This window comes from Pygocentrus nattereri, chromosome 3 (genome assembly GCF_015220715.1).
Source record: "Pygocentrus nattereri isolate fPygNat1 chromosome 3, fPygNat1.pri, whole genome shotgun sequence".
NCBI classification, from domain to species: domain Eukaryota; kingdom Metazoa; phylum Chordata; class Actinopteri; order Characiformes; family Serrasalmidae; genus Pygocentrus; species Pygocentrus nattereri.
In genome coordinates this window covers 31,213,315-31,232,830 of record NC_051213.1, presented here as the reverse complement: position 1 = coordinate 31,232,830, position 19,516 = coordinate 31,213,315, and the positions used below count along the sequence as shown (strand labels likewise).

The window sequence follows — 19,516 nt, the reverse complement described above, 5'->3', positions numbered from 1 at the left end:
TGCTGTGTCTGAGAACATACACACTCTTCATAAAGGTGCTCCATAAAAAGACGCAAATGATCTGCAGGTGGTTTTCATTTGTTCTTTTTGCTTTTTGAGCTTTACAACACCACTACTGATTGACCAGACTAGACTAGCTCAGGGCAAAAAAAAAAAAAAAAAAAAAAATATATATATATATATATTAGAACCGTGCACAGACACACACACACACACACACACACACACACACATATATATATATATATATATATATATATATATGTGTGTGTGTGTGTGTGTGTGTGTGTGTGCGAGACTGATGTTTACTTTCCCGAATTTGAAGGTTTTGCATTGTGCTTACATTGACATTATTATAACTAATATTATTGATATTATTATTATTTTCGGGACCCCGAAAAGTTCAGTCAGACAGTCAGTCTGAATGAGGTCAGGTGTGTTTGTCTCCACAGAGCAGTGTTTAACGGCTCTGGTCCGGAGCTCAACAAGCTTTTCTGAACTCTGTGTGTGTGTGTGTGTGTGTGTGTGTGTGTGTGTGTGTGTGTGTGTGTGTGTGTGTGTGTGTGTGTGCGCGCAGTTATGGCGCTCCGGCGGAGCTCCTCTCCACTCCACCCATTTAAACACTCACTCGCACACAGTCGCCCCTCCTTCCCTCAGCAGCGCTCCAGCTGCTCCTCCGAGCTCCGAGACAACAAACTTCTTCTCTCCGCCTGCGTCTCTCCCTCTCCGGCTCTAAAGGGCTCAGGCAGCGAGCGGAGGAGCTGAGCTGGGCTGAGAGTGCGCATGCACGGCCGCCTAAGCATCGCCAAATCCCACCTCACCCAGCCCGCTCCGCTCCGCTCTGCTCCCACTGTAGCTGTGGAGAGAGAAAAGGGGCTCGGTCTGGTCCCAGTCCCCCACCAGCAACTCCAGCCGCTCCGCCGGAGAGCTCCGGTGACGTCAGCGCCGTCTAGAAGTCAGCGCGAGTGTGTGGAGCCGCTGGACACACACACACTCACAGTTTGACCAAGTAGAAGTAGTAGTAGTGTTAGCGGTGGTGTTTTTCGGGGGAGAGAGAAGGAGAAGAGTTCGTTTCCCTCAGAGAGAGAGAGAGAGAGAGAGAGAGAGAGAGAGCCGGGAGCTGAGAGTGAGCCGCGGAGAAACTGCTGCTTTTTACCCTGGAGCTGAGGGGCTTTAGCGCCATGGACGGAGTTCTACCTGGACTCCTGGCTCTGGTCACTTTCCTGGCTTCAGTTCGAGGACAAGTATTCAGAGGTAAGACACCGCGCGGAGTGATACGGTCTCGCGGTTTTGGACGCTTAGCTGTTCTTTTTTTTCTGGGGCGAAAATCTGATGTTTGGCTAACTGAACTGAACTGAGCTGAACTGGCTCTGAAGTTTCCCTCAGCCGTCCTGGTCTCTGCCTCAACCGGAGACCAGCTAAAAAAGTTACTTTTCGCGAAAGCGTATCGATTTTATGCTTGTGAGTGAGAGTGGCGGTGTTATGACTTCGCTCTGGCTGCGTTTGTGTCGAGTTTTCGTTTGTAGTTTGGACACTCGGTTCTGCTCGAGTCCGGCTGCGTCTATAAAACGCTGCATCTTCAAAGCGGCTCGTTGCGCGCGGGCTCTCGTTCGGGGACTAGCCTGTGCTGTGGAACATTTTTACAATAACGAACGGCCAGTGAAGAAAGGTTTGCCCCTAATTCCGAAAGAAGAGACTGAAAGGCTGAAAGTTTGCCCGTGATGACTTTTCATTCCGTCCATTTCCTCCTCCGTAACTTTTTCCCCCTGTTTCTGAAGACTGGAGCAGCCAGCAGGCGGCTGAGCCGCGCACAGCGTTAGTGCAGTGTTAGTGTGTAGTACTACAGGGGCTTGGTGGATGAGCTCTAATCGCCTGGAAGCCTAATCTTATCAAACCAAGCCCTTACTGCTCATGCAGGGCTATGATCTATCTTTACCCCACTCTTACTCACATGTCTGGAACGGAAGCTGCTGTCTTCTGTGTCCAGAAGAAGACAAGAAAGAAAGTTGCTATCAACAGAACAAAGATTTGAACTGACTTAAAAGAACAGAGAGGCAGGTAGTGGTTTTTATTGCTGTTGGATGAGGAAAAGTCGCTCAGTTGTACTTTCTACAGTTACTTCTAACGGTCACTTCTTTCTCGCTATTTGTGTACATGACACATATACAAATGTATGGGCTATTTGGATATATTTAAAACCACACCAGGGTCATTTAGAATGCATTTTAGCTGGTTTTATGACTTCTTTATGGTTTTATAGAGCCATAAAACAGACTTTTATTATAGTTATTTTGTTTTATTCCTTGTTCAGTTGGTGGTGAGATAGGACGGGGGATGGATTAAGCTCTCTGTGTTCATCTCCAGCTCTCTAGCTCCTTAGTGTAGAGCCTAAGCTGTTAACTCTAAAACTCTTTGTCTGCTGTAGGAAAGCAGCTGACTGCCAGTTTATCTAAGAATCCTTCGGTTTACACAGCGTAAACCTTTCCATGGTCAGGATTTCTGTTCGTTTTCGGTGCTTGCCATGGAAGATCACTTTAGTTTCTTGGTTTTATTAATACCTATTTTCTGTAAGAGCAAACTTCCCCCTACAGCAGCAGCAACAGTCCTCTGTGGCCTTCTTTCTTTCTATTTTGGGAAACTTTTTTCGCGGGCCTGTTGGATATATCAACTGTCTGATTTGTAATTTTCTTGTAAAAATGCCAGGCCCACATCCCTTTTTGATGTAGTGACCACAGCAGCCTGCTGGTGGCACCATCGTACATGCAGACCCACAGCAGTCTGGCTTTGACGCTCCCGCTCTGGAGTCTGTAGTAGTCCAACTTTGGCACCAAGCATTTTATTACCAAACAGGATACGGACGCTTTAAGGCCTTTTTGTTTAAAGCTAAGACGCTTCCCTTTCTAGCCCAGAAAACACTTAACATGATACACTATGATTTACAGTGTTGTCTTTTGTTTATGGAGTTTATTATATGGGATATAATTAACTAAGGCGGACATCTCCAAGTGCTCAAGGTGAAAATTCCGGTCTCATTTCTTGCCTTTTCTGACTAATATCATTTTCATACCCATCGCACCGCTGACCCCGAAGCATGAGGAGAGTTATTTTGTTGTTTTGACCGGTGACGTGAAAGGATATCCTCTCTGATTCTCCCAGCTGTGTCACATTTCACAGCCTCTTCCGTGGATTCACTGCCACACTTGCTATTCTAGCTGCACTGCAGACACGCAGCGCATTGTGTTTGAGTCCCATTGTTCTCCTTACACTCTGCTGTTGATGTAGCGCGTTTATACACATGAATGCAGTGGAAAGACAGGGCTCCATCTGACCACTGTGATTTTCTAAAATAATTGGCTTCAAACCTCTATAGTCGTGGGGGGCTGTTAACATAAAGTAGTTTTCATTTTTTTAATGGACAAGAGAAACTTTTCTAAGATGTCAAAAGCTTAAAAGACAGTTCCGAACGAAACCTCCTTCGGTTACTCCTCCTTGGCCTAAATGTCAGTGAGCTAATATTTTACAATAATCTAAAATTCTGCAGTCTTGTGTTATCAGTGTGTCACAGGTTTCTGTGTAATCACAGTGCTTTACCGTTTAAAAAGCGACAGCCCCTTAGCAGCTGTCAGCATGCTTTAATTATACTATATAATGCTCTGAGTTGATCTTTTCGAGTCAATGGAGAATGAAATTGGATCTCGCTTATGTGCGAGTCAGCCAGATTATAACAACTAAAGTAATAACAGTGTAAAAACATAGAATTCATTCAGAATATTGATATTGCATCCATCCCCTTCTCTATTTAAGAGTTGCCTCTCTCCCGGTTCAGTTACTGAAGAACAGGCTGTTACTGTACAGGTCATGGAGTTGACCTGCCAGTCTGCCATGAGCATTTTTAGCGTCCTGTTGCTACATTCCACTGGCCTGGCATGTGTAGTGGCTGAGCTCTGTAAACACCTCTGTCTGAGTGTGCGACCCATGCTCATGCTCACACACACGCACACACACACACACACACACACACGCACACACACACACACACACACACATCATCTATCACTACAGGGAGATTTCCCATGTAACTGTGTGTTACTGCAGTGAAACATTGCTAAGCTAATCGAAATGACAATATCCTTAAGAGAACATGTAGGTTGTAAATGAGGCTTAAATGCAGCACTTCAGTTAAAAAGAGCTTCTTATGAAGCTTAGTTGTTTTTAAAGAAATACTGGAGGTTTCAGGATCAGCCTTAGCATTGGACAATGATATCATACCATCTCTAATGTTAGTTTCATACTAATTGTCAAGTTATTTATAGTAATTGCTGGTTAATAAGGCTTCATAAGAATGACTGAAAAATAATTTTAGAATGCAAGGGGTTCATTTTTCAAGGGAGAGCTTTATTTTGAAGTCCAAAAACTTCCACAGTGTCCAAAGATTTCATGTTTTCCTATCACTGTGGGGATCATTTGAGGCTAAAAGAAAACACACACACACACACAAACACATACAGTGCCCTCTGATGTCCTTTTTAATAGGTTTCTCCAGCAGTCACTGGAGGCCTGGGAAAGCGTGGTGCCCCAGAATTGTTGGGTAGTTGCGCAGGGATCACAGTTACCCATCAGGATCGTGACTTTGTGAAAGATGCTGAGCAAACATGGCCGCTCTAATTAAAGTGGGCCTTGCCCTCGAGTGGGCCAAAGCGAGCATAAAAGCTAATGAATCAGCCGCTTGCCCTATTTGAGGCCTGCTGAGCAGCACAGGGCGGCCAGGTGGTCTGTTAGCGCCGCCGTGTGCAATACCACCATGCTTCATAAACGACTGCAAATAAACCAACGCAGAGGCGATTAAGCGCCCATAATAGGATAGGCGCTGCCACGCAGTTGTGCCGTTCTGCTGTTTAAGTGAATGAGAAATCCTTTGTAGGTGACTGTGTCAGTCCAAGTGCGCTCAAAAAACACAGCTAATTAACCCACAACGGGCCACGTTGCCCCAATTTTCTGAGGCCGTTTCATTAGCGGTTTAAATAAGCTTGGGTCATCAAAGCAAGGAGCAGTTGTGTTTGTGGTGCTGACGTCTTCTTTTTGCTGAGGTGGAACCAGGTGACACACTCCAAGCAGGTGGCTGAGTGCCTGTGCCCCTCCTTTTCGCTGTTCTTCCCCGCACATCACCGCAGGCAAATATCTCCATTAGTGTCAGCCTGTGTCTGTGCACCACCGAGGAGTTTACTGTGCCCCTCCACTGAGTCATTAACAGTTTGGAGGCCTACTTTAATTCTTCCACTGTTTGCTCGACCTAATTGTGATCAGAGCCCATTGTTTCTTGAAAGGAAGCAGTAAAAAGGGGCCTTGCAGTCACATATGGGCATGGATTTTGGACAGGAAATTGGCCTGCCTCAGCACAGCCAGTTGTGCTCAGCACTAAGGCTTAAAAAAACAGCGTGCTGGAACAATAGCCGTCTCTGTGTGCATAAGGCCTGTTGCCGCCTGAGAAGAGCCCACCGAATCCACCCTGTGTGTGTGTGTTCCTTGCTCATATCCAGTGACATTTTTAATTGTTGCCAAGCATCAGTGCCCAGCATTAATCCCTGAGATTTATTTACTTCTCCACTAAATGGAGGAGGTGTAAATATTTGCTGGTGAACGCAAGGACCATGTAGTGCCAAATTGTTTTTTTAATGATGTTCTAATTATTTCCCTGTTCATTTTTTTTGCCCATGCTGGTGGTATTTTGTTACAAATGAAGCAGAGGAGACCTTTTCAGAATGGGACTTTATTAGTCATTTTAATTGGAGACGATGTTTGGGGGGACAGCATGGACATGGATGTGGTCTTTAGCTCAGACATGATTAACTGCTTCATGTTTACAGATGAAATTGGTGGTTTAGTGTTGCCATTCAGGCTTTGCACCACCCAATTAACACCAGTCTGTTATCCCAGACATGTTGGTCTGTATGTCAGCAGGACTTGATTAGAAAGCATGGACGCTATTGGAAATGCATTGCTTTCCTCTGAACTCTCTTTGTGTGTAGAAGTGCTTGTTAGTTCATAGATTTGTGAATGTCCCCTGATGCTCATTCAGAGCGAGAAGGCTAATTTAAGAACATTTATAATCCCAACGACATCCCAGTGAGTGGTGACATTGAGCATGTGTATTTATTGTGGGCTTCTCTCGCAGAGGAAGTAGAGTGGAAGTGACCAAAACTGTGAAAACACAGCAAGGTCCAAAATGGAAGCATTTTTAAAGAGGAATTTTCAAAGTTCCACCTTAATTAATTGGTTAAAGTATAAAGTCATTCAGAGCGGTTTGAAGTCAAATGCTCTATTCTAGAGAAACTTTAGAAGTCAGAGTTGGTTACAGTGGTAGTGAAAGGAGCCAGACATTCAAAGCTTCTAAGAGCTCCCCCAAAAGAAAGTTATTACATGAAATGGTTGTGAATGCTGCCTGATGCCTTAGACATTGTTCTGCCATAGTTTTCAGAAACCATATTTTTGAAAAATACGTATCAGAGAGGTATATGCAAGGCCTGAGTCTATAAGTTACTCTACAATGCACCGGTTCACATCAAGCCGCTCTGACTTAAGTCTCAGTGACGGAATTATCCATAAATGTTAAACAGCCCTTTAATTCAGATAAGGGCATATCTTGTTTTGGAGCCTCCAGCTGCTTCAGTTGTAACCTTGTACTGATAACATCTGTACTGATGGTGATAATCTCAGTTTCTATATCTATGCTAATTCCAATGCAGATAACAATGCTTTGAATTTATCACATTGATACATAAATACAAGCTGTTTGGGGTTATATTGAGCAATTAAACTTTAAGGATCCAGCAGAGCTTCTAGGAATTTCATTCCTCACTCTTATGCCTACATACCTTACATTGTAGTTTCAAAGTTGCTGAATAATTCACAGTAGTTACTGAATAAAAGGCCTTAAGAGGAATTGGTACTGAATAGGTGCATAATATAGGTTAAGTAGTTCATCAGCTTTACTAGACCAAAAACATGATGTCCTCTTTGCAGATTACTGCAGTACATTAAGGAAACTTTTAATGATAATAGTATTGACTTGCATTCCTCCTTATCAGTTAAATTCTCCACATTACAGCTGACTGTACCCAAAAATGTACTCTCAGTGTTCTCCCCACCCCCCTTTTCATAATTAATTATTTTTCCACCAAAACAAACCACAGTCTTCAAACACAGATAATGAAAAGAGCTTTGTAAAGAATAAAGAACCTCAGTTAATAGCAGTATAACTCCGCTAGTAGTTATGATGCATTTTTATGACTGTCTTAAAGATGGACTTTATATTACGTCAGCCACCGTGCAGAATTCCAGCTGAAGTTTAAGCGCACGATTGCTGATCTGGGATCAGCTCCATTTAGTCTCTGCTGAACTTAAGCTTCTTCTAAATGCAAAAATATATAAAAAGGCTGATAGCAGACTGGACTGCATTAAACCCCAGTCAGGATATTTTGGGAGCAGATCCTTTTTTGAGTTGATTAACTCAAAAAAGGATCTGCTGGTAGTGGACTGGATTCCTCAAGTTGGTTGGATAAGCACAGTGGACATTATGGCAGGAGGAACACTGTCCAAAGATTGAGCTTTTTGGGTATTTTTCATTTTGTCCTGGGCCAACTGATATATCGGTTTGTGTGTCTATATTGATGACCTGCAGTTTTAGGGAATAGTTTGCTGGTAATGCACTGGTAATTAGGGACTTTTTTGGTTACAGTGTAGTTGGAATTTGATCTTTCAGTCTCCTGATAATAGGACAGTGCTTCAGGCGCTTGTGTCACTTAGTCCCCCACTATATGAATATAATACAGCAGGATGAACTGGTGAATTTGAACACAAAACACCATAAAAGTAACATGATACAATACAAACTGGCTATTGACAGAAAAAAGCAACTCCACCCCAGTGCTGTAATATATATGTGTGTGTGTATATATATATATATATATATATATATATATATACTAGTAAAGACTGAGAGTTTCTACTGTTCATTTAAGAATTATGACAGCTGAGAACTGGTAATCATGTCTTTTTCATAAAGGAATGATTAACTAAACTGTTGGAGTAACCCCTTATGATCGCTTTCAGTATCCCCTATAAAATGTTCTTATCATTCAGGCCCTACTTTGTAGATTAGCGTAAGAAAGTAAGAATAGCACAACATTGCTAGTTTAAGTCTGTTTCATTGCATCTTTTGAAACAAATCTGACAAAATTATGAAAGGATGATCCCTAGATATCATAAAATTCAACATTATTCGGAAATCATAAGGCATTCTGCTTCTGCACCGTGATTTCTTAGTGAAGCACTGTATCTCAGGGGCGGTCTGTGATAGCTGGGCAGTTTTGCTCAATGAAAAGTGAGGATGATGTGTGCAGGAGGTGAAAGATATTTTTATTGTTCTATATTATTTTCCCTGCCCCCTGATGCTCAGTGATGTAATCAAAAAAGTCAGAACATTTTGATGTAAGATTATGAGAAAAATAGTTTTGTCTTTTGAATGAAATGATTTGATGAATCCTGTTTAATATGACCAGAGGCATGAGATAACACGGTAATAAAACATCAGTTTAGATTTTAGGTTGACTTTAATGCCTGCAGGCATGAGGGGTTTCCTGTAGAGCAGAGCAGCAACCCCCTAAAGGAGGGAAGTGATTAATAAACATTATGCAAAATATGTATTTAACTAGAAAATTTATATTGATTTGTGTAATAAAAATGCAACTCTTCATGTTTCTTAGAGGTGAAACTTTTGGATAATGTGCATCACCCATAGTTTAGCACCCAGTGGGACATCCTTCTCGCCTCAAATTGATTTTATTAGTGCTGATTTAGAAAAGCAATAATGCAGAAAAAAAGACTTAAATAAGTGTTCAAAGGAAAATGTGTGTAAATATTTAATTGGGCATTATACTGTATTTCTTCATTAGCATCATTTTAATTATCCTAACTGTCCTAGGAGCCTGTCCAGGAGGATCAGTGTGTGTGCATTAGACTGGAGGAGATGAAAGCAAGGGCTTTGGGCACCGCAGGCACTAATGTGCAGCAGAGCTTAGGGAACAGCAGGTTGCCAGAGGGGGCTAGTGCTGCTGTACCCTTGAGAAGTGTACTTAACCCACATTGCTACAGTAAATATTCATTTTCATATATGGAATATATGCAAATTGCAAATAAGAGTTAATGTGACTCCCGGTAGGGAATTCTCACTGGAGAGGATGTGGCAAAATTGAGCTTATTTAGAGACCGCTCCACTTTCTTTTTGCTGTCATTGCCCTGACTTTTGTGTCTTTTTTCGCCAGGTTTAGCATGTGCTGTGTTTATTTGTGGTGTTACATGTGTCTGTTTTTGGGTTTTGGGTCATTGTTACTGGCCCCCCTTGTTTCAGACCAGGGAGGATTTATAGATGTATTAAGCACCCCGGGGCTTGGCCAACTCCTCTACACCCCATATTTCATCTGGTCTTGATTGATGAAGCCCTGTATGTATGTCATCCATTTATAAGAGAGAGAGAGGGGGGGGGTGTATTTGTAAGAAATGCAGGAGGAGTCTCTGGTGGCTTGAGCAAAGTTAAGTGAGGTTAAGAACACTCTTAAAATTAGAGCAGTTGAGCCTTTTAGGGGCTAAACCTGTTATCAGAAGGAGGGCCCTTGCTGAAAAACAGGACACGCTGCTTCCCAAAGCCTGGCTTTGCTGTCACTGAAGCCAACTAAGCCCTTGTAGGTTGGTAGAATGCACACATGTTGTGGACACTAGTGTTTCCTAAAATTAAAAGTATTGGCCAGTACTCTTAATGAAGCTCTGGTTAGCTCTGTCTGCACTCAGGAAATTATACATACTTCTTTGTGCAGTTTTTTTATGTGTGGAATGTAACTAACTGGGACTGACACTCGTTCTAATGAATAGATGACTCTTCACACATTGCTTTGTTGGGATATATTTTAGCATCTCTAACTCTCAAATTATAATGAAACATCTCCTTTTAAACTTATTATTATTATTATTAACCATTGCAATCTTGTTTGAAAGGTTTCTGAGAGAACTAACTTACAGCAGTTTGTGAACGGAAGAGACTACCCTTCCTTTATATAAGTCCAATTTATTCATTTGTCAGGAGATTATATATAACATAATCCACTTGCATAAGCAAGCAGAAAGTCAAATGAAAAAAAGTGGAAAATATAGGATTTTCAATAAATGGAGTTTAGTAATAAATGGAAATCTTAACAACCATGCAAGGCCTGGTAGACCACCAAAACTCTCACCATCTGATCAACAGCACTTAAAGCTTTCATCTTTAAGAGAGATGAGAAATCAAGCTCCACTCTTGCTTCAGATCTGAAAGGTCCACAGGTGTTTCTGTCCATCCTTCCACTGTGAGAAGACAACTCAACCCTGTGAGTCTGAAAGGATGTGCAACAGTCAAGAAGCTGTTGCTAAAATATTGGGATTATGTTAGTGTTGAGAATCAGAAAGTGCAACCAACTTCTAAGACTGAACTTTAAATGATTTTTGAGATACTTTAAACAAGACTGAAAAGAATAGAAGCTGTATTTCAAGCAAAGGTGGACACTAAATAGTAAGAAAATATTTTATATGTAGTACTTGATGTGCTTCTGTATAATGTTCTATTAAATACATGCCTTCTGCATGACAATGAAATCCTGACAATTAAAGATTTATATTAGGTCTTTTAACTGGAAATAAAGGAAGGATGGTCTCTGATTTTACTCAGTACATTATATAAAATGACCTCATGCTTTTGTTATTTCCGGTGTTAACTGTGATTTTCAAGAGTTAAATGCACATAAATACAAGGCTTATCTCTCCACTTCAGTGATTTTCACATTTGGAGGCTGAGCTTGGAAGTTGGCCACACAAGCTCACTTCCTCCTGAGATACAACTATGTAAGCATTTACAAACTTTATCATCTGATCACTCCTCTAGGCCTGAGAGAACAGTTTGCCCAGCTAAAAAAAGTGCATCAGGGTCAGTAAGACTGCTGTTATAAACTGAGACTTGGAGGCTTTGGAATGGAGACAGACTTCTGTTGCAGTGGTCTTGCTTCAAGACACTGTGTTTTCACTGCTTGAACACAATGTTATGGAGCAGTTTCCCATGGGCTGGAGGGTTAGTCTTGCAGATCCTCTGAACTGAAGACAGCTTGCGTGGTAGCAGCCTAGCAGGACCACCAGTGCCACAGCTCAACACTCCAAAAGATTCAGCGAGAATGCAACACCATGAAATAAGCCCTCCAAGAAGATAAACGAGGCAAATCTCCAATGGCAAATCCAGTTGATGCCAAACTGGGCAAATCCCTCCACTGTTTAGATCGCTGTACAAAAGGAAATCATTCTGTGTGGCACAACTTTCTTCGCTTTTTCTTCAACTTCTACTTCCAATGCCCCAAATCCCCCAACAGAGGACAAAAACTGAAGCATATCTCGCTAAAACTGTTGACTGCGAAGGGTTTGTTTGCTCATCTGCTATGAGTTCTGGAGGAGCGTGAGGACTAAAGTATTAGCATCATCGCAGACTGCTGGTGGTTTAATTTGTAGCAGTCTTGGTTGATTGTCAGCAGGTGGCCGTCTATTCTAGCTCATAGACTGACACAGATAGGGCAGATGGGTTGGTAGAGGCTTGTAGCTTGTGCAGAAATTGAGGCAGAGGTTTTTAGAGGAGAGGGAGACAGAGAGGAACAGGGCAGGGAGGAGTGCGGGGACACTCCAGCAAGCATTCAGAAAGACAGACATTGGGAGAGACAGACAGGGAGGTAAAATGACAGGCAGGCAAGCATGCTGTTGGAGTCACAAAGCCTCAGGCTTGTCCAGGGGCGCTACATTAACAGGGACAGGCCCAGGAGCCGCCTCAGAGCCTTCTAGCCTTGCACTAACCCATCAACTACTGCAGAGACCCAGAATATCTCTCACTCCCTTTCTCTCCCTCTGTCTCTCTCTCTCTCTGTCTCTCTTCATGTGGAAGAGAAACATTCACAATGACCCTCATATTCCATTGAAATGAGACACTCAAAGGTGAGGTAAGAAGCAGGAAATCCCGAAGTCTTTAGGAAGTTTGTATTTAAAACTCTTCTCTATTTTAACTATTCTGTCATTATTTTTAAGGCTTATTATCCAGCAACTATTATAAATTCCCTTAACATCTATCAAGTTAGTTTATGAAATATGTCATTTAAAGGGTTAATCTGTCTTTCCTAACTAATACCAACACCACTAATGAGCTGAGCCAAAAGCTACAGTTTTCCTCTGGTGCTCAAGCTCCCTGCACCATATCTTTTCCAACAACCTGCTAGGCAGCATTGTTCTACACTCAAAACATGCACAGGAGATTACATGACCTTATAAATGCCAGAGTATCTGATAAAACAATTCAGTCATCCTTCCTACTCAGTGAAAACATGACCAAATGTATTTTGAAGGGCAAGACAGAACTCTGGACTGCTACTGGAGAGATTTTACTAGGCAGGCCATCAGTATTATATCCAGTGCTCATCAAACTAAATAAAATAATAGTTATTTGTGTCCATGCATTATGTTAGGGTAAAGGTAAAAGATAAGTAAGAGTTTTAAGCCAGCTAATTTGTGCATTTAACCCTTTAAACTCTGAGCTTGTTATTCAGTTATTAAGCCTTTATGGTTATTTTTGGTGAATATTGTTTTCCATCTAGTGCTTTCAGACAAAAGTCATAACACTCAGAGTAACGATTGTGAGAAAACAAGAATTTGATTGTTTAAATGATATGATATTCCACACTTAATATCACAATGGACCTAAACTAACAAGGTAAAAAAGGTCACCTTTGAGTTCAGTTGACTTGTTGTCATGTATGTTCTATGAATTATATTGTAAGTACAATTAATTAACAAGGCTGGGTATTGTCTGTACTGGTATACTGTGATATTGCTTTTCAGTATTAGTGATATTTTTAGTGACAAATATTTGTTAGAAAATGGGAATTATGTTCATTATATAATGCCCATAAAACTAGTGTCACTGTTGCAAAGCAGTTTGTGTTTTAAAGTCTATTTTGGACACTTACTGTGCAATACATTATATATGGAAGCTGCCATTTAACTTTAATGTATGTCATTTACTGGGTGCTTTAGACCATTTTAAAATCCATAAAATAAATAAATCCTATGTATTTCTTTTTATTGGAAACTGTACAATTAAGAGAAGAAAACGGAAAGTATTCAGAAAATGATATTGAGTTATATCAGCCCTATGAACTAATATGTCACCCCACAGCTGCGCTCCCTTCACTGGCTTCCTGTAGCTGCACACATCAGATTTAAAACCCTAATGTTTGCCTACAAAGCCAAAAATGGACCAGCCCCTACCTACTTGATGGCAATGGTGAAATCTCAAACTGTACCACGAGCCCTTCGAGCTTTGAGTACAGCTCGGCTTGACCCACCATCCTTCAAGGCGCGTGGAAGACAAGCATCGAGAATGTTCTCTGTACTGGAGCCCAAGTGGTGGAATGAACACCCACTGGCTGTCCAAACTTTAAGTATTATTTGTAATATATTGTGCTGCACTTATATATTATATTGTATTGTATTGCACTGTGTATTGTAGTTTACTTTATTGTTGAATGCACTGTGTATTGTAGTTTACTGTATTATAGTGTATTGTATTGTATTGTATGGCACAAAGTTCTGTGCTCAACTCTGTTCCTTTTTCTCTCTGTATCTACAGTGACTTTTGTATCTAGCAGTATCTGAGCTCAGGACTGTCTTTCTCTCTAACCTACTGGTAACTAGCAAAGATACTTTCTCTAGACAGACAAAGCACTTCTTGTAAGGCGCTCTGAATAAGAGCATCTGCTAAATGCTGTAAATGTAAATGCAAATGTAATATGTAGCTATGTGGTTGTGAAAGTGAGGCTTTGGATTGCTGAAAGGTCCTGAGAATTTAAGGGGGTAATTAATGATTCATTTAGTTCAGAGCCCAGAAATCTGATGGGTGAAAGAAGCTTATCTGTCCAGTATATGCACGAGGCCGGGCAATTAAGGAAGGCAAGTATTTATATATAATTTTCCTCAAGTAAAAGATGCATTAAGCTGAAGCAGTTTTGGTTTGTTGTTCTTAAGCGCGCTTTCAAGTGTGAATGCTGCCCGTTCCCCCCATGGAGGGTTTACTTAGCGGAGCTGAATAGGGGGCTCTTTCACGGCTAATAGGACTCCAGCAGCTGACTGCAGCCATGAACTCTTTCATAGCTCCTGTTTAGTCACTGGAGGGGAGGCAATATCAAACAGCGGGAGTCACCATCCTGCCTGCTCGGGGGAGCAGGGCCCTGCACAGACCCACACACACACCACATACACACACAAAAAACACACACACAGAGCTCAATAAATAATTCAGAGGCCTGAATGTGGAGACGTGACAAACGTTTAGATCCCATCAGCTTCTTTTCTACACGCTAACTCCATTCTACCTTTACAAACCAGGTTACTTTTCTGCAGCAGTCCCCTCTCTCTCCTGGGGCCATTTAGCCCCGAGTGACCCAGCACCCCCCTCCTTTGCCAGAGGAGGAGAGGCTGCTGCTGCCTGTCTTAAGACCCCTGGTGAGGAGCTGCGAAAGGTTAGAGACGGCACAGCTTCTCTCTGTGGCTTAGATGGCCTGGCTTATGAACGTGCAAAAATCAAAATCTCCTTCCTTTTTTTCACTTTCTTCTGATCCAAATCCCACACTTAAGCTCCTGGGTAAAAGTGGGGAAAACTGGGAGATTTCTGGTCTTTCTTGCACCTGACAGTCATAAGACTCTGGCATGCCCCTGCCCTGAGTGGGGGATTTTATGGATTCTTTCTGTAGATTTCATGCTTGGACTAAGGTGTGAGTGTCATATTTAGAAATTCATATTTGTGGCTGCAATTCTTATACAGGTGCAAGACCACAGTAAGATGCTAAGAGTGTTTGCTTGTCGCTAGTGATTGGACCCTAGGCTTATTATTCAGTGATTAATGTTGAGACTTATTATTATTCAGTTACTAATGAGTAAAGTTATCTATGGGTTTAACCCTTTAAAGTCCCCTGACCCATTGGCATGGCTAGACTTTGATTCAGCATTCCTATTAGCTAAAGCTGAAGTGCCTGCCTGTAGGCCTTTAAGTCATTATGAGTGTGTTTTGACTCAATGGTTCTTTTGTTCTTTTACTTAGTACGGTACATAAAAATGAGTGGAACTGTGTACACTAAATAGACCTCTAAAGTTTTGTTGTTACTCTGTACTCAGCTTTTCTGTAGCCATATTAGGAACTCTAAGCTGACTTCTATGGGGGAATTGAATGGCGTCTTCAAAAATCGCTGCTAATGCGACTTGTGGAAAACGTTCTCAAATGTGATTCATGTTGCCTCTAAATGTCACCGAATACTTTGAATGACAAGGTCATCAGGCTAGCGCTGATTTGCACTAAACTGACATTAGAAGACTCATCGAAAAACCCCATGCAAAACAATCTTTGTCAAACATGGTAATTAAGCTGCTTTGGGAGTAGTGCCAATAGGCTAGGTTGCTGGAATTTTATATATAGTAGTGTTGAAGTTTAAAAGTAGACTTACTTTCATGCTACGTCATTTCAATGTACTGGAGTGATAGCTTACAGAATGGCCCAATGAAGTCTATTGACTGATGTGGCAGATGAAGTATTCCTTTCATAGCAACTCAGATTTGACTTTTTTTTCAGAATAATAAGTCTTTGGATATGAACATACAGATGGGATTAAGGGGTTAAATGCTTCTAAATTGTATCTCATTATCTGTAACTTCTGAAAACTGATACTTCAATAGTCATCGCCATAATGCAGATGTTTCTGCCTCTTTAGAGCAATGAGTTCAACTTTCACTCACTGTCACTCTTGGTGTCTTTTCCCCTCCCTTTTCAACAAAGCCTACATATAAAGGCATGGATGGATGTCCTATTATCTGTACACTAAAGAGCAGGCTTAAGCTGATAGCTGATGCTTTAATGAAACTGTGACACCACTAATTGCTGGAGCGAGGAGTGGAGGGGTGTGGGCTCCTCTATGGCCTGTCAGCAGCGTGGCAGCAGACAATGGCCCTGCCGCTTTCTCTCCCCAGTACGACCCATCAAGAGCTGCTGCTTTTGTATGGCGCTCCACCGCTGAGGCTTTCCATTTCTGCGTACTCCCCAACAGACGCCACGTCCAGCTGATGGTTAAATTGCAAAAGAAGGAGGAGCTGAGGAGATGGAGAACACCGCGGTTAGTGTCAGAAACAACGCTGTGTGGCCTCAGTCTGTTCAGAGTTCATTCCTGCTCTGTCTGTCAGAGTAAGCACTGTGATTATAAACACAGTAGGAGCCGGGTAGTTCGGCTGTGATGCTACAGGGGAGGCATCATTTATTTTCTTATGTGTGTTTGTATACATACATGTTGATGTTTGCCTGAGGTGGTGTGCTTTTACAGGAGTTTTGTGGACAACACGCAGGCCTATGCAATACACCCTTGTTTACTTTAGTGAGGATCGCATTTCAGCTTTCCGCTAGCGGTGTTGGATTTGCATGAATCAGTTTCATAGCACTATTCACTACAAAAATAAACAAAGAAACCATGAAAATGTGCAATTTGCAGGGATATACATGGTTGTAGATTAGAACACATATGGGAGAAATTTTCATTATGGTCTGTTTTTACAGTTGGTGGAGATTCAGCCTCCAGTATTGGATTTGTAATCCACAACATGTACAAATACTAGAATTGCGATTATGTTTCTGCTTACTAATGTGATGTGGTTAAAGATTGGCCTTTATTTTGGTCACTGCGTAGCAGGCCTTCACCCAAAATAGCTTCATTCATCCAGTTAGCAGGAGCTATGCTGGGTCAAGGTGCTCATATTATACAGTAAAAAAACTGTGATTTGCATTATACAATGTCAGTAGACTTCTGAAGTCATAATTTGGTAGTCAGTGTCATGCCTGTATGAGGAAATCTGGATCTAAGCGTTTGTTCTGTATGGGAAAAACGAATGTGGTGAACAAAAATCATCCGATATGTTTAGTCTTTTCTTCAATAGTCATTGGATGGTAATACGAATATTGCTACATGCAAATTAAACCTGCGCTGAGTTGACAGTGTTTAAAGTATAACTTTCATGCAGTGTTGTTTCAGTGTGCAGGGGTTTTGGCTTGCTTGTAGTGTGGATGTAGTAGTAACCATATTTTGAGTGCTTAACAACTGTAATTCAGAAGATCCACTAATACTTCAGGGAAAGGTATAAACCAGACAAAATGTATCAGTTTTGGAACGTTTTTGTTTACTGCAGGGCTTTTTTTTGAAAACAGCTTAGTTTCTTTTTATGGGCATGCTATCATCTACTGAGTGCTTTCAAAATAGCCCAAGTGAAAACATTGCTTTTTGGGCTACACTTACATATGTATTTAACCTTCTGACTCTCAGTTCTGCATGGCTCTAAAAGTATAGACCTTTTCTCTTCCTCCGTCGCCTTTCCTCCTCCTCCTTCCACAAGGCAGAGGCTTGTCACATGTGTGCCATGCTTGCTTGACAACATTGTTCATGGTGAGGCAGCAATACAGAGGCAGATTCACAATGAGGCTTCTCGGGATGAGACCTTTGTGAATGTGGGGGAAAACGGACGGAGGGTCTTCAGAGGCTGCCCCTCGCCTGCTGGCGGCTGGAGATGACCTTCTCACGGTGGGAGAGCGGCAGGAATATCACTCCACCGACAAAAGGCGAGAGAGCGGCGGTTTTCCTAGATTGTGTCTCCATCGGGGCAGGCGGGGTGGCAGCTCTGACCTTTTACAGACATTTGGAAGAGCGTGTGTGCGTGTGTGCATGCGGATGCGAATGCGTTTTAATGGCATGCTGACAAACCACCTGCTATGTGTTTCCAGGGGTTGAGACTCCATGGAGTTCTAACCCTTCTGATGTTTAGAGCAGAGCCCCTCATGACCCTCATCTGCAGATGTGTTCAGCCTGCCTTCTGAATGACTGACACTGTTTACACCTCTGAGGCTGGAACCTTGAAGCGTAGCTACACACATGCAATACAGGCTGTCACCATCATAAATACCTTGTGTCCCTGAAATGGTAACCTTACAGGAGAAGGAACACTGAAGAAAGTGGATTATTTAGTATGGGTGCACCATTGAAATCAGTCAGTTTATTGTTTTCATTTTGGCTGATCTGTTGGCTGATCTGCAAGTTGATAATGTAATAACGTGAGGTAAGTGCACTCAAGTTATATATGAATGCTGAACACTACTCCTATGTCAAAATGTTGTAGCATATTTATGCATGAGTCATTTTGCTAAATAGCCAGTTGCATCTAACTTTCAGTGTAGCACGGTATTTGATTCATGTTATTTAAATAATAAATCATTTTTAAATTTGATTTAAAATGCCAGTTTTTGTGTACTTTGAAAGCCCCCATTGTCCTTTGTGTTGTGTCGGGATTTCATGCTGAATGGATGAAGAGAAACTGTCCATGTTCTATTATCATTCATTGCAAGTTAAGAATGTTTTTTGTTCCTTCTCCTTTAAAGCTACCATTTTGGAGATAGAAGGTTTTCTTATGACAGTGATGAAATTTATGTTTCAGCTAATAAAAAGTACTGGAACGGTGTTTCATGTGGTCACTTGCAAGGACGCAGATGCATGCGCTGAGATAAGCGACTTTTATTGTGGGCAAATCCAAAATCAGGGTCGAGACAGTCCAGGGTCATAGAGCCAACACGTAGAGATCACGGGACAGACATAACGATAAAGAACACAAAATCTCAAACAAGACTAAAACACTTCAAAGAATACAAACATCAAACTCCAACAAACCAAACAAAGACCAGCACTAGACTAAAGAAAACACAGGGCTTAAATACAAGAGGGCTAATAAGGGTTCACAAGACACAGGTGGAAACACAGGTGAGAATAATCAGGGGAGGAGTCACAAAATAAGGGGCCGGACTAGGAAACCAAAACAAAGAACATGTGGACTAGACCAAAACACAACATGAACACATGGACAGGAATGGGAGGGGCCAATCGTGACACTTAGCCTACACAGTTGAAGCTTTGGGCTTTAAAAAATGGACAATTTGGCTGTAAAGAAATCAGAATTATAAAAATTCATCATAAAAAGTTATGATGGAGTCACCTCTGTTATTCAGTAACTACTACTCATTATTCAGCAACTGCTATGAAATTAATATACGCGTATAAGTGTTACAGTTACAGTGAATTACGAAAGAGTGGGCCCATATGGACCATTCTAGTTTAAAGGGTTAACTTACAAATATGTGTTTTTCAAAATTTATATTGGTCTGTTCATCATGAAATGTTGACGCGGTGTAAAGGGCAACTCTCAAATGGTATAAAAAGAAATAATAATAATAATTAAAAGGATTTTACAAGGTTTTCTTGTGATGGCAACAACATGTAGGTCTCTGTGGCTGTTCGTCTCTCTCCCTCCTTTCTTTTTCCACCACTCGATTATC

The 19,516-nt window shown here is 41.6% G+C and overlaps 1 protein-coding gene across 15 annotated transcripts in view; it reads left to right on the top strand.

Moving 5' to 3' along the window:
- Positions 1-621: 621 nt before the first annotated feature.
- ptprma (protein tyrosine phosphatase receptor type Ma) overlaps positions 622-19,516 on the top strand; it is a 267,072-nt gene continuing 248,177 nt past the window's right edge. For 11 of the 15 annotated variants that reach the window (XM_037537053.1, XM_037537051.1, XM_037537052.1 and 8 more), the window contains exon 1: positions 622-1,254. In XM_037537053.1, the coding sequence (XP_037392950.1) occupies positions 1,182-1,254 (73 nt within the window). In that variant the 5' untranslated portion in view covers positions 622-1,181. The remainder of the gene's footprint in view (positions 1,255-19,516) is intronic. The other 4 variants (XM_017706828.2, XM_017706826.2, XM_037537050.1 and 1 more) reach the window with 1 other exon arrangement.